This window comes from Acomys minous (genome assembly GCF_964271855.1).
Source record: "Acomys minous genome assembly, chromosome: 6".
In the NCBI taxonomy this organism is placed as follows: domain Eukaryota; kingdom Metazoa; phylum Chordata; class Mammalia; order Rodentia; family Muridae; genus Acomys; species Acomys minous.
The window spans coordinates 100,533,103-100,548,088 of record NC_140487.1 but is presented as its reverse complement, the minus strand read 5'-3'; the positions used below and the strand labels follow the sequence as shown (position 1 = coordinate 100,548,088).

At 47.5% G+C, this 14,986-nt stretch overlaps 1 protein-coding gene across 8 annotated transcripts in view; it reads right to left on the bottom strand.

Annotated features, from left to right (window-relative positions):
• The window catches only part of INPP5B (inositol polyphosphate-5-phosphatase B), a 65,443-nt gene that overhangs the window by 25,356 nt on the left and 25,101 nt on the right, over positions 1–14,986 (bottom strand). For 7 of the 8 annotated variants that reach the window (XM_084787836.1, XM_084787835.1, XM_084787837.1 and 4 more), the window contains one exon: positions 1,734–1,836. In XM_084787836.1, the coding sequence (XP_084643962.1) occupies positions 1,734–1,836 (103 nt within the window). Of the gene's footprint in view, positions 1–1,733; positions 1,839–14,986 lie in introns of those variants that run through there. The other variant, XM_084787842.1, reaches the window with a different exon arrangement.

Sequence of the window (14,986 nt, the reverse complement as noted above, 5' to 3'; positions counted from 1 at the left end):
GCTAGCGGGAGCTACATAGTGAGACCCTGCCTCAAAAAATAAATAAAAAAATAAAATAAAATTTTAAAAGGGGGGGGGAGGGTGACTGGAGAGAGAGTTCAGTGGTTAAGGGCACTTGTTGCTCATGTGGAGAAACCAGGTTCACTTCCCAGAACCCACAAGATGGCTCACAGTCACCTGGAACTCCAGTCCCGGGATATCTGGCACCCTCTTTTAGCCTCTGAGGGCATCGGGAACACATGCGACACATACACACAGGCAAACACTCACTCACACAAAATAAATCTTTTAAAAAATTTTTTTAAAGATTATATAACATAAATACCAAATGGTTCAAGAACGGTGGACTCTCAAATATATTCAAATATGAGAATTATTCATTTTTGCTTAAGGGTATAATTAAAATACTGACTTTATGATTTTACTTACTAGATGACACTTGAAAAAGTTGAATATAATCATGCACAGTGGGGGAAAGGTAAAGAAAAGTTAAGTGTTCTCCGTGTCAGAAAAGTATAAAAAGAATGTAACGGGGGGGGGGGGGGGGGGGAATCAAACACTGCAGTTTCCTCTTTTTGCTTGTTTGATTACTTGTTTGTTTGAAACAAGGTTTGGCTGTGTGGAAGAATGGCCTGGAACTCACTGTGTAGACCTAGCTGGCCTTGAATTCACAGAGATCCACCTGCTTCTGCCTCCCTAATGCTAAGGATTAAGGGACTGAGCCACCTTGCCAGATTTAACTTTTTAAAGTGTGTGTGTGTGTGTGTGTGTGTGTGTGTGTGTGTGTGTGTGTGTGTGTGTGTGTGTGTGTGTGTGTGTGTGTGTGTGTGTGTGTGTGGTGTGTGTACTGGCCAGAAGGCACTGGATCTCCTCCTCTATCACTCTGTCTACTCCCTCAGGCAGGCCAGAATAGCTATCTCCCTGAATGTGGGTGGAAGTTAAACTAGGGTGGAAGGCAGCAAGTCCCAGTGATCCTCCTGTCCCCATAGCTCATCCCCCTGCCCTGGGACGTGGGTTACAAACATGTGGGAGCAACTTATTTGTTACTCAGGTGTTGGGATAAGGGTCTGGTTCTCATAATTTGCACCGCAAGTGCTCTAAACTGCCTAAAAATCTCTCCAAACCATTTTCTAAATCTCTACAGGAGAGTTAACGTGCTTGCAGTCCAAGTTCTAGAAGGATTCCCGGCCAGTGCAGGACATTGGGTGCTGTATGTAAAAATAAACAAACAAATAAATAACATGGGCTCTAGGAATCTGAAGTCAGGTCCTCAAGTTTGTAAGGCAATGCTTGATCTACTGAGCCATCTTCTCTACACAGCCTATGGAGTCTCTTTAAGATGTATTGAATTGTTCTGAAGTGTGCGTGTGTGTCCATAAGGGAATGTACCTGTGAGTGCGACTCCCAGAAGAGAGCGTCAAATCCCTGGAGCCATGTGGTTGCTGGGAATTAAAAGGGTTCTCGGAGAAAGCAGCCAGTGCTCTTAACTGCCGAGCCATCTCTCCACCCCTTATGCAATTCCTTGTCACCTGGGTCTCCTTAGCTCTGAACAGTACAGTTGGGAACTCTGACGTAAACCACGGTCCCTGTAAGAGGCTGCAGCTTGGCATACACAGAGCACCCCTGGCCTGTACAGGAGGAACAATTCTTGTATTCAGCCACTTGGACTTAGGTGTGTGTGGGGTGTCTAATGAAGACAGTCTTCCGGTACGAAGAAGGGAGGTCTGCAGTACCTTGTGAGAGAGTTTTCTGATTTATCCGGACATCTGGCCCCAGAGCTCTGGTCCATAAGCAGGCCTCTCCCATTTGGCTTCGAGCTGTCAAAATTAGAGCCACCTAAAGAGGAGGAGAAGATGTATTTATTTACTATGTATACAGTGTATACACCTGCAGGCCAGAAGAGAGCACCAGATCTCATTGTAGATGGCTGTGAGCCACCATTTGGTCGCTGGGAATGGAACTCAGGACCTCTGGAAGAGCAGTCAGGCTCTTAACCTCTAAGCCATCTCTCCAGCCCTCAAAGTATACTTTTTTAAAAATTAAAAGTGTGCTTGAGTACACAGCCCACAGTTTCTTTGATGGTAGCCAAGGAATCACCGGCAGTCTACATCCTGCTTGGAAACTCCGCAAAGGCCCACACTGCCATGCAGGTGTGTCTCACAAGGCAGAAAGGTAGCTCACCTGGACGGCTTTACCCACTGAGAACAAGCTAGCCTAGCTACTCCACCCCCTTCTAGGCACAGCATTGCAGAAGACACTCAACACTGCCACGGTGTCCTCCACAGTCACCTGGATCTGCATAATCACATCAAGGCCAACCTATGACACATGATGAGGAAAAAAACCAAGGGCAAGTACATGCCTTTATCTTAGCACCCAGGAGACAGAAGTGGGCAGATTTCTGTGAGTTCAAAGCTAACCTGGTCTACTTAGTGAGTTCCAGACCACCCAGTGCTACATAGTGAGACCCAGATTAAAAAAAAAAAAAAAACAAAATAAACAAAAACAACAACAACTCAAGGGTTAGAGATGAAGCCAAGTGGTAGGCATGTGCATCATCCCAAACTTGATCCCTAGCACCATCAAAAATAAACAAAATCCCTTAAGACCTCAGGGACTCTTGGCGTGAAATAGAGAAAAATGGCAATGGCATCTACCTCCATCACAGCATGGAACCACACTTAGCACTCTGACATGGGGTCAGGAAAACGTGCTAATCACAGGACTTTAAAAATGAGTAGCCTGGGACTAGAGAGATGGCTCAGTGGTCAAGAGCACTGTCTACTCTTCCAGAGGTCCTGAGTTCAACTCCCAGCAACCACAAGGTGGCTCACAACCATGAGATCTGGTGCCCTCCTCTGGCGTGCAGGTGTACATGCAGACAAAACACTGTATATGTAATAAATAATTAAAAAAAAAAAAGAGTAGTCTGGAAGCCTAGGGGCAAGTGGGAAACTATGCACATACTGTGCTCCAGTTCAGAATGTGGTTACCATGTGGCACAGATAAACACCTGGGTAACTATGACATGTGAGCACAGAGGAAAGGGATGGTGAATCATGTAAGTAAGCCAAGTGCTCAGATGAGCAGAGAGAGCTAGGATGATCCGTGTGGCAATGGCTTAGACTTAAAACTATCACTATGAATTAGTATTTAACTTAATACAGGTGATTAGATATAGAAACAACCCCAACTCCAACTCTAGCTATGCTGCTGGCCTCCCAGGGCACTTACATGTCATATACTTACATATATACACATGATTAAAATTAAAATTAAGTTAAAAAATAGTCACATAGGGCTGGTGCTGTAGCTCACTGGAAGAGTCCCTGTCTTGCATGCATGAAGCCCCGAGCTCAATCCCTGGCACCACATAACTGAGGGTGGTAATCTGTAACAACCCTAGGACCAGTGAGCTGGAGGCGGGAAGATCAGACGTTCAAAATCACCCTCAACTACCCAGGGAGTTTGAGTCTAGGATACATGAGACCCTTTCTCAAAGAAAAAACCTGCCCCCGGCCACACAGACACACACACTTCTTCACTGTCATCCGATGCACAAGAACACACCAAGAGCAGCAAGCACACTTGATGTGAGACCTCAGTTTCTAGTACTGTATTCCATCCAATACTAGGCTGCTGAGAAGGACGGTTATTTGAGGACTGAGAAAAGAAACACACAAAATGCGCCTGAAATCTCTGACAGTGCTAGAAAGTGCTAAAAATACATAGATAAATAATAAGTAATCATGAGATGATAAAACAAATGAGAGGACATAAATTTCCCAAGGAGAATTCCAAGTAACTCACATAGCAGCTTCCCCTGCAGAGAGGAAGCTAAGTCCCCACTCCAGAGGGTGGGCTGTGCAGAGTGGCTTCCTTCCAAAGGATGAAGTAGGGGAAGGGAGGAAAATCAAAGCTTTGTGGGACAGGAATGTGACAGGCACTTCCTCAGCCAGGTGGCCAAGGTTCACCTGTGATAAGTCATGTTGATAGCCCACAGCCCTGACAGATAGACTGTCCCCTCCCTCTACAGAGTCCTTGCCTAAGGAGAAAAGGAAGTGCTTCTAAGAGCTGTCGAGATCATCAAAAACAAGGCAAAACTGTCATGGATCAGAGGAAACTAAGGGGACACGTGACAGTTCAATGTCATGGGGGTCCTGGATGAGTCCACGGGCAGAGAAAGTCATTGGGTAGAGGTCTAAGAAAATCTAAGTGTGGAATTTGGCCAATAATAATCTATCAACACAGGTTTAATATTGATAACAAATGTGCCTACATGTGTTATATGCAAGGCAGTGATGAAGGAAACTGATGTAAGATTAGGGGAATTTTCTGTACTGTTTTCACAGAGAACTAAAACTGTTCTAATGGACGTGTGATATACACTTTAATCCAGTATTCAGGAGGCAGACCCTTGAGTTGGAAGCCTGGCTGGTCTACAGAGCAAGTTCCAGAACAGCCAGAGCTACACAGAGAACCCTTGTCTCAATGGGGAGAAAGAAATCTCTAAAATGTAAAAGATGTTAGTATTGGAGCTTAGACCAAAACCCCATGAAAAGCTCACCTCTGTCCAGCCTCTGCTATTGCCCTGCGTCTTTTCAACTTCCTGCAGCCCAGCCTTGTCTCAACCCAGCCTCGTCTGTCTCCAATCTTCAGTAACTGTAGCTTATGGTAACTGATAAGCACGTGGCCCAGGCAGTGCAGGCTGCAGCTGTGTCCACTCTCACCTCCTTTAAGTAAGCACTTGATGGATGTCACTGCTTCCTTTGGAAAACTAGTCCCTGGGGGTTCCCTCCTCTTTTTCCTGCCCCATTCCCTAGCAAGATCCTAAGCAAGGCACCTCCCTCCTAGCTGTTCTCTTCCTCAGCTGTTTCATTTTTTTTTTACTTATTTTCAATCTGGGCGCTGGGATTTGCACACTCTTACCCACTGATCACACACACACCCCTCCTCTCTTTCTCTCCCTAACATTTATTTTATGTGTGTGAAGGTCTTGCCTACGGGTACGTATGTGCACCACCTGTGTGCCTGGTGACGGAGAAGATCAGACGATAGCACAGAATGACCTGGAACTGGAGTTACAGGATGGTGGTGAGCTACCATATGGGTGCTGGAAAGTAAACCTGGGTCCTCTGCAAGAGTAGCAAGTACTCTTACCCTCTAAGCCATCTCTCTAGCACCTCCGCCTGGATCTCTGGCTACATAAACGCAGGTGGGGGCACAAGGAGAGCAGGCTAGGAGTGAGACTCTGTGGACTGTCTTAAGAGAATAGCAGACAAGTGGACCACGGAGGAACTGTCATTTGATAAGACCTCCCTAAGGAAAACGGAGAGACACCTCAGTGAGACGGCTCAGTAGGTGAAGACGCTTGACACACAATCTGAGTTCAATCCCCAGGACCCATTATGGTAAAAGGAGAGAACTAAGTCCCCCTGATTGTCCTCTGACTTGTGCTGTGTACTGCGACAGGTTTCCCTGTGTAGCGGCCTTGGCTTGCCTCTGCCTCCCGAGTACTAAGAACATGTCACCATATCCAGCTTCAAAATATTTTGGTTTTTGTTTGTTTGGTTTTTGGTTTTTCGAGACAAGGTCTCTCTGTGTTAGCCTTGGCTGTCCTGGACTTGTAGACCAGGCTGGCCTCAAACTCACCGTGATACGCCTGCCTCTGCCTCTGGCTTCATCTCCTACATCCCAGTATCTTCTACATCCCAGTAAATGGCACCATTGGTCAAATGGCTGGCTGGTCAAAACCTCACACTTACTGGGTACAGTGGCACATGCCTGCAATCCCAGCACTGGGGGGGGGGGCAGGGGGGGGCAGGGTTAGGCAGAAGAACTGCCTCAGGTGAGACCAGCCTGGGCTACCGTGTACACCTGACAAGACAATACAGTAAAAGAATGTAGGGTTCCAACTAGCAGGAGGGGCCGGACCGACGATCTCAGCAGCACGCGGAGACTGCCGCTGTTCAAGGCCAGCCTGAGCTGCTCACACAGAGCTGCCTAAGACAGCACACGCCAAGGCCTATCCCCACCCTCCCTGCTTCCTCACTCACACGGACATCTAACTCGGTGGCAACTGAAGCAAGTTCTGCCTTCAAAACCATGCCCAGGACTACAGCAGCAGCTCCCTGTTTGTGTGCTCCGTTACGTAAGGCCTATTGTTTAGTTTCCCAAAGAGCAGCCACAGCAAGCCTTCAAGTATACAAGAGTAGTAGATGAGGTCATTTCTTGGCTTAAATTTTCAAATAGCTTCCCACCACACTGAAAATGAAACCCACCCTCAGACGCAAGAGCGGGGAAGGCGTCTGGGAGCCCACACGTCCCGGCCCTGCCACGGTTCCTTCCCCACCGCCCCTGAACATGTCAAGGCCTTTGCTCTGGCTGCTCCCTCTGGGGTTCACGGATTCCTGATCTCTACACCGCTCCCTCCTCCTTCCAGCCAAGCCTGGGCACAGGTGCAAGAGCTTCAGTCTGGCTCTGTGGTAGCCAGCCAGCCAACTCCCCACAAGTTTCTCTAACACCCTTTACCTCTACTCTAGAAGCTTCTAAATTTCATTAGTTCGTGTGTCACAGTATGCTTGTGGAGGTGGGAGGACAGTGGGAAGGAGTTAGTCCTCTCCTTCTACCATCTGTGTCCTGGGTCACACTCAGGTAATCGGGCTTTGGGGGAAGCATCTTCACCCACTGAAACCCACCTGTTTACCTGGAGGTTCAAAAAATACCCAGCAGTGAGTCCCAGGACAGCCAGAGCTACCTAATAGAGACCTTGGGTCAAAAACAAAGCAATGACAACAGAAATTACCCAGAAGTTTTATCTGTGAGTGGCGGCATACACTCATAATTCTGACACTTAGAGGGCCAAGTGAGAGGATTGCCCTGAATTCAAGATCAACCTGAGCTACAGAATGAGATCCTGTTTTTGTTGTTGTTTGAACAACAACAACAAACAAGAACCGTGAGCAGAGGCGTATGCCTGTAATCCCAGCACTCAGGGAGGCAGAGGCAGAAGTAGGTGGACCACTGTGAGTTCAAGGCCAGAGTGGTCTACAAAGCAAGTCCAGGACAGCCAAGGCTACACAGAGAAACCTTGTTTATAAAAAACAAACAAACAAACAAACAGATAAAAGGGCTGAGCATTTATAGCTCTGTGTAGGGCACTTGCCTAGCATGTATGAAGCCCTAGGTTCAATTCCTCAGGAACAAAATGAACACGTACACATATGTGCACACACACGAGAACACACACACACACACACACACACACACCATGAGTGCGCACACACATATACAAACACATACCCTTAGCTATATGTATAAGGTGTGTATAAATATCATGTTTACACTTGGGCATCATCTCCACGATATCTTATTATGTATAAGCAAATCTAAAAAAAGACTCCACAGCTCTAAACCCTTCAGGTCCCAAGCATTTTGATGAAGACATGCTTACTCACCCTGTTTACTTGTTTTTAATCACAAAATCACCAAACTCTTGTGACGGTCACATCAAAAGGAATGCAGCACCATCTGCTGTTGGAACTGCCAACTCCCTTGACTTGGAAGTTATCTGGTGTTCAGCAGATCTGTGTTCTTATTGAAAACACTAGGCTCCCACCCTGTCCCCATGTCAACACTTAGTCCCAGGAGGCTCTAGAAAAGTTTAAGAAACACATCTTTTTTTTTTTTTTTTTTTTTTTTTTTGGTTTCTCAAGACAGGGTTTTTCTGTGTAGCCCTGACTGTCCTGGACTTACTTTGTAGACCAGGCTGGTCTTGAACTCACAGGGATCTGCCTACCTCTGCCTCCCGAGTGCTGGGATTAAAGGCATACACTATCATTGCCTGGCAAAACAAGCAATTTTTAATAGATTTTTCTTTTGGGTACTGCGGAGATGGCTTAGTCAATGAAGTGCCACCGAGCAAGCATTCAGACCTGAATTCAGATCCCACGCACCCATGCAGGTTGGGCATTGTAGTACACTCGTCTGTAACCTTAACAGAGCATTGGGAGTGGGAGGGGACAGAGACAAGCTGTCCCTAGAGTTAGAGTTCGTCACCATCCAGCTTAGCCCACCCGATGAGCTCCCAGGTTCAGTGAGAGACCTTACTGCAAAGAATGGGTAGAGAGCCAGTGAGGAGGGTCAGTGGGTAAAGGCGCCTGCTGCCTGACCGTGTAAATCTGAACTCCACAAAGTTGTTTTCTAACATACACACACACATGCCAAGGAGTGCACACATGTGTACCCACACACTAATAATAACATCATTAAAAAAATAAAAGAGCTGGATGTGACCCTCCTTTAATCCCAGCACTGGGGAGCTGAGGCAGACAGATCTCTGATAGCTCCAGGCCAGCTGGTCTACATAATGAGTTCCAGAACAATCAGAGCTACATTAGTGAGACCCCCATCTCAAAAACCTAAATAAATAAATAAGCAATGCACCAGGTACAGTGGCGCATGCCTTTAATCCCAACACTAGGGAGGCAGAGGCAGCATCTTTGTGAGTTCCAGGCCAGTCTCATCTACAAAGAGAGTCCAAGACAGTCAGAAATCCTATCTGGAAAAACAAACAAAAGAAGAAAGAAAGAAAAAGAGGGAGGGAGAGAGAAAGAAGAAGGGGGGGATTGAGAAAGACACCCAAACCCAATCTTGACCTCTGGTTTCCATATGCATGCATGCATACACAAACATATACATCACGCCACAGCCGAACAAACCCTAAATAAAACCTAAAAATAAAAAGGTTTACCTATTAGAACCACCATCATTTAATATCAAGTCACTTAACTCATGTACTATTTATAATCAGGCCTGAGATGTAGCTCAGTTGAGAGCCTGTACTCTAGGGTCCACACCGGCACTGCATGGACCTGCGCCTGGTGGTGCACACCTGTAATCCAGCAGTCAGCAGATGGAGGCAGAAGGACCGAGAAGCTCAAGGACATCCTCAGCTACACAGAAAGTCCAAAGGTGGTCTATGCTACATGATTGCTGTCTCACAAAAAAACAACAACAAAAGATTTGTAATCACGCATGTACAGCAGACAGCGAGCGATGCCATTCCCACTAAAGGCAAGCCTTGGAAGGCAGGGCTGGCTCTCCCTGGGCTACTCCCTGAGATGTAGAAAGGGCCTAGTGTGCAGCAGGCGTGCACCACGGCCTTAGAGTGAATGTACCAGGGAACTGAAGTTGAAGGCCTTCTCCACCACTGTCTTCCTGTGTAAATGACAAGTCACTGTTTCTTTGGTCTTCCTTTCTTGATCTATAACACAGGGACACTCACATTACCAGCTCCTGGGCTCTGTAACAAGCAGTGTGAGCTGTTGAGCTGAAGGAGCTGTGGCTGGGATGTCTGTGAATTCCAAGGCCTCCCTCTTAGCGTGCTCTACCCTACGGGTGGGCAGTGGTGCTGAGGAAGCTGCCTTGCACTGCTCCATCTTGCCAGTCCTCTCCGTGTCTTCACTGTCCTCACTGGTGATTATGGATGGAAACTTTAAGGCAACATTTGGGGGATTTCCAGCTATGAGCAGTTCTCTGGTTGCCAACAGCCCTTTACTGCATTTACTTCTCCACAGCCCCTCTCTGGCCACGGTTTCCCTTCCTCCTCCTGTGCCCAAGCTTCCCTAGTTCCTCTCTGCCCTCTCTAGCCTCAGACCTCCAACCCTGGATTTGTCACCCAATCCAAGAGGTGACAAGATTTTTCCTTCCTTCTTGTGTTCAGTTACCAGGTCTAGGACTATGATCCTTATTGACTTATTTACTTAGAGGAATTTACAATGTAAGCCTGGCTGGCCTGGAACCCTGTATGTAGACTGTAGAATCCATATGTAGGCTGGCTTCAAATTCAGAGATCTAGCCAGGCGGTGGTGGCGCACACCTTTAATCCCAGCACTCGGGAGGCAGAGGCAGGCGGATCTCTGTGAGTGCTGAGATTAAAGGCATGAGCAACCCTGCTCATACTTAATTTTTTTTAATTCTTTTTTTACTATATGTATATGAGTGTTTGCCAGAACTACTTGTATATCTGGTGCCTGAAGAGGCCAAAAGAGGGTGTCAGATCCCCTAGAACTAGGGGTACAAAATGGCTGTGAGGTATCATGTGGTTGCTGGGAAATGAAGCCAGGTCCTCTGCAAGAGAAGCCAGTACTGAGCCGGGCGTGGTGGTGCAGCATGTCTTTAATCCCAGCACTCAGGAGGCAGAGGCAGGCGGATCGCTGTGAGTTTGAGGCCAGCCTGGTCTACTAAGGGAGTCCAGGACAGCCAAGGCTACACAGAGAAACCCTGTCTTTATTTTTAAGGGGTGTGTGTGTGTGTGTGTGTGTGTGTGTGTGTGTGTGTGTGTGTGTATGTGTGTGTGTGTGTGTGTGTATGAGAGAGAGGGGGGAGCAGGCAGGCAGGCAGGCAGACAGACAGACAGAGACAGAGACAGAGAGACCCTGTGTAGTGTACATGCACATGTGAGCGCAGGTGCCTGAGGAGTCAAGAAGAGGGCATCGATCCCCTGGAGCCAGAGTTGTGGTGGTGGTGAGCTGTCTATGGGGGTGGGAACTGAACTTAGGTCACCTCTCCAGCACCCTTGACTTCTAAGACAGGGACCTGCTGGCCAGCCCAGGCTAGCTGAACCTGCTGCCTGTGCCTTCCAGTTTTTGGGATCCCAGCACATCCAGATCACGGGGCTTGCATCATCACATCAAAGCTCAGCTGCCCGAGATGTCCTACCTCTTTAGCTAGCCCACACACTTTCTGGGAGGAGGCAGGCAGGATTCTCTTTCCTATGGCCCCTGGCTTGCTACAGCAAGTGTTGCATACTTGGCAGTTGATAGTGAATACTGAACAAAACAGCCTCAGTTTTCTCCTCCTTGGGCCCTTTTCTTGGGGGGGGGGGCACTCCTGACAACTCCCTACCATGCCTACACTTGAAGTCATTTCCCACTGAGTGTCTAGCTGGTCAGTCCTAGCAACTGCAGCCTAAAATATGGGATGTTTAATGGTTCCTTCCTTCCTTCTTTCCTTCCCCTTCCTTCCTTTCTTCTTTCTCTTTCTCTCTTTTACATCTTTTTTTAAAGATTTATTTATTTATTACATATACAGTGTTCTGCCTGCATGTACACCTGCAGGCCAGAAGAGGGCATCAGATCACATTATAGATGGCTGTGAGCCACCATGTGGGTGCTGGGAATTGAACTCAGGACCTCTGGAAGAGCAGTCAATGCTCTTAACCTCTAAGCCATCTCTCCAGCCGTCTCTTTCACATCTTAAAAACAACCTTCCCACATAAACCTTGTTTCTTAGCCTTCATAGCATAGAGAGCCACAGACCCACAGAGCCAAGCCCAATGTATATTGGAATCCTGAATTTGGGACACTTCAGAATGAAAAGACACTACATTCCCTACACCACTGTGATAACTATGGCAGTAGCTGAGATGCAGTACAGCTTATGAATGGCAACACTTGGCTAAGTAAAGTATATAAATAGACTCATCGGTGAAAGGAAGTTCCACTGCCAAATCTAGCTTGAGCCTAAGAAATGGCTCTCTTTCAAACTCCCAACTCTAACTAACTCCCTGTGCTCCACCTCAAAGTCTGGCTGTAAGTCTCAGCATCTGCTTCGATCCCCTGCTGGGTGGGGTCTTTCAGAGGACCTCTACGGTAGGCTCCCTTCCTGTTCCTTCTCTGCAGCTGCTTCTGGTGTCTATTTCATTTGCCCTTCGGAATGAGAATTAAGCATTCTCCTTGTTATTTAGCACATGAGGCAGGCATCCTATCAACTGAGCCACATCCCCAGACCTCCTCTGTGTCTTTCGCATTACATAAAGACACCGGCTTTGGCGTCAGAAGCTGCAGTTCTGCTGCCTCTTACAGTGCATGACCTAGGACAAGCTATCTAACCTAAAGCCCCTGCTTCCTTGGCTGAAGAAAACCAACCATATCTTCCTCTATGCTTGCTGTCTTTTTCCACAACTAACTTGAAGCCATCCTTCACTCAGGAGCCCAGGTACTGTAGAAGTCAAACAAAGTCCAGAGAAGGCCAAAAGTACAAAAAGACGACAGGAGACAGGCCTGTTTCAAACTCTTGACAGCAAGCCTACTGCTCAGGTAGAGTCTGGGCTTTCACATGAAAGTCAAAGTGTAAACTCAAATCAAAATATCCTATTTCTGGGCTTGTAAGATGGTTTGGCCAGGTAAAGCACTTTGCAAGCCTGATGACCTGAGCTCACTCCCTGGAACTCATATACAGGGAGAGGGAGAGAACCGACTCCACGTCCTTGTCCTCTGACCTCCAAAGGAGCACTGGCTTACCTACCCGCCCATGCACACACACTAGGACAGCCAGGGTTACACAGAGAACCCTGTCTCAAAATAACAAAACAAACAAAGAAAAAGAAACAAACTGGACGTGCTGGTGCATACCTTTAATCCTAGCACGTGACATCCTAAAACAAAGGAGAAACTCTTTTTTTTAAAGACAGGGTTTCTCTGTGTAGCCTTGGCAGTCCTGGACTCACTTTGTAGACCAGGCTGGCCTCAAACTCACCGAAATCTGCCTGCCTCTGCCTCCCTGAATGCTGGGATTACAGCTGTGCACCACCCCACCTGGCTGAGAAGGTCATATTTTTTTTAAAAGATTTATTTATTTATTTTATATACGAGCACTCTATCTGCATATACACCTGCACGCCAGAAGAGGGCATCAGATCACAGTATAGATGATTGTGAGTCACCATGTGGTTCCTGGGAATTGAACTCAGGACCTCTGGAAGGCAGACAGTGCTCTTAACCTCTGAGCCATCTCTCCAGCCCGAGAAACTCAACTTTTAACTTCAACTTATATAAACTGGCAGCTGGGTGCTATCATAACTATCATTGCAGATTCAGGCCCTGTCCCTTCTCCGGGACAGCCAGACACCATGGTTCACTGTAAGCAGAGCCATCCAGCTCAGCCTTCCTGTCCCCTGACAATCCCTACAGGATAGTCTATACTTGAGTGGGTCCCAGGTAAAACTGTGGTCCCACTTCTGTGCTCTTTTCCTGAGCTCTCACTACAGTCAGCAGCACCCTGCAGCACTCTCCTGCCATCCACTCAAGCCTTCTTCCAGGGCCCCCGCGGGTCAGCCAAGCGTCCCTTCATTCTCACTGCTGCTACCATTCTCCCAGCTACCACCTCCTCAGCTGCTGCCACAAACGCCTAAGAGATCTTCCCACTTCTCTTTTCCCAATGCTGTCTCTGGTTTGGCCACACGAAACTCTGATTTCATCTTTCTGCTCCAAACTTTCACAGTTAAACAATGCCTGCAGGTTAAGGCCAAAACTGGTTCAACTGGCACCCAAGGTCCTTTGCATGTTGGCTTTATTCTCCTTCATTAATCCACCACCCTGACACCTCAATCTAAAAGGACAGGTTCCCACACAGGCTGCACTCACTCCTACTTCCACAGGAAGCCCCTCCCACTTTCTGGATTCTTCTCCTGTAGAACCCAGCCCCAACTCCTGCGTCCCCTCTCATGAAGCTCTGCTCCCCCACAGGAGCCTTCAGCAGGTGTCTGTGAATTCAGAGAGCCTTGTCTGGTACTTAAGAGATATGAGAGGACTTTGGGGGAAATCTCAGGCTTTTGAATAAATAAATCTGGATATTTTCCTGGCTCCACCCATTACATCATATGAAACCTCAGGCAAAAGACAATTTGTTTGCTCATTTGTAAAGTGTGACCACATTTACAACGAAGCCAAATGATCAGCCAATGCACAGCCATGACGGCTCACAGCTGTAACCCCAGCAGACAGGCGACTGATGCAGGAGGACTCTTCAAAGACAGGCCTGAAGTCACAGTACGTTCCAGGCCAGACCAGGCTACAGATAGGAACCTGTCCGAAAATAAACAGCGCAACGTCTTGTGTGTAGCAGTCACTGGGGATTTTTGCTCTGCTCTGCCTTCTTCTCTGTCAGCACTTCTCCATAAGTACCACATGGCCTGATGGAGCGTCCTGACAGAACACTGCCCTATACGTCTTATGGGCTGGAGAGACGGCTCCGTGGTCAAGAGTCCTTGCTGTTCTTGCAGAGGATCTGGGCTTACTTACCAGCACCTACTCCAAGGTCTTGTAGAGAAGCAAGATACAGACGCAGCTCACAACCCCCTATAACGAGAGCCCCAAGAGACCAGACACCATCTACTGGCATAAGGGTGCATCTTGCCCCAGACCCTCTCCCCCCGCCCCTCGCACTTCCTGAATGTCAGGGAGTGAACAGCTTTCCTTTACCATATTCTTCCAGTAAGATGGTTTTTTGGTTTGGTTTTGTTTTGTTTGCTTTACCATAAATCTAAAGTAAACAGAAATAAAAAGAAGAACAGCCAGGCGTGGTGGCGCATGCCTTTAATCCCAGCACTGGGAGGCAGAGGCAGGGGGATCGCTGTGAGTTCGAGGCCAGCCTGGTCTACAAAGCGAGTCCAGGACAGTCAAGGCTACACAGAGAGACCCTGTCTCAAAAAAAAAAAAAAAAAGAAGAAGAAGAAGAAGAAGAACAAAGAACAAGGAAAGGGGGAGAGCATTGGAGGCAGATGACCATGAACTTACATCTCTAAAACCATGATGAGCCAAAATGAATGTGTGTGTGTGTGTGTGTGTGTGTGTGTGTGTGTGTGTGTGTATGTGTGTAGGTGCACATGTATGTGGGTATCCTCAGCAGCCAGAAGAAAATTGGGTCCCCTAGAGCTGGAGTTATAGAGTGGTGGTGACCTGCTCAACGTGCGTGCTGGAAACTGATCTCAGGTCTTCTATAAAAGCAGTAAGTGCTCTTAACCACTGAACCATCTCCTGGCCCATTTTGTTTTCCCTTGGGATTTTGTCATGAAATAAAAACAAAAACAAAGCCAGGTGCAAAGGCCCACACCTGTAACCCCACGCTCAGCGAGGCAGAGGCAGATGGATCTCTGTAAGTTCAAGGCCAACCTGGTCTACAAAGGACAGCCAAGGCTACACAG